Here is a 258-nt window from a genome sequence, read left to right as displayed (position 1 = left end):
AAACAAGACTAATCATTCAGTGTAATGTAGATCAGAAGCATAAAATCTGGTTTTCTTACTGTCTCTTGTTGTATAAATACATCAAATACTCTAGTTCCAGGTGGACCGGTAGTGAAAACTATTTCTGCAAAATGCAGATCAATGTTGTAAAAACCAGGCTCCAATGATGAAAACTTGTATGAGAAGTCGCCGAATCGTGCTGTGTTGTACAATGAATTTCCCACTCCATCTCCAACCATAGTATCAGTCCTTATAACA

At 36.8% G+C, this 258-nt stretch overlaps 1 protein-coding gene across 1 annotated transcript in view; it reads right to left on the bottom strand.

The window, feature by feature from the left end:
* The window catches only part of LOC110419615 (Di-glucose binding protein with Kinesin motor domain-containing protein), a 23,655-nt gene extending 23,403 nt beyond the window's left edge, over positions 1–252 (bottom strand). Inside the window, exon 1 of the mRNA XM_021432711.2 lies at positions 60–252. Within this exon, the coding sequence (XP_021288386.2) occupies positions 60–239 (180 nt within the window). The 5' untranslated portion in view covers positions 240–252. The remainder of the gene's footprint in view (positions 1–59) is intronic.
* Between the last annotated feature and the right edge of the window lie 6 nt (positions 253–258).

The sequence above is a fragment of the Theobroma umbraticum genome, unplaced genomic scaffold (genome assembly GCF_002168275.2).
Source record: "Theobroma umbraticum cultivar Fairchild unplaced genomic scaffold, ASM216827v3 scaffold_67.0, whole genome shotgun sequence".
In the NCBI taxonomy this organism is placed as follows: domain Eukaryota; kingdom Viridiplantae; phylum Streptophyta; class Magnoliopsida; order Malvales; family Malvaceae; genus Theobroma; species Theobroma umbraticum.
The sequence above is the reverse complement of the archived record's forward strand: the minus strand, read 5'-3'. Positions and strand labels throughout refer to the sequence as shown.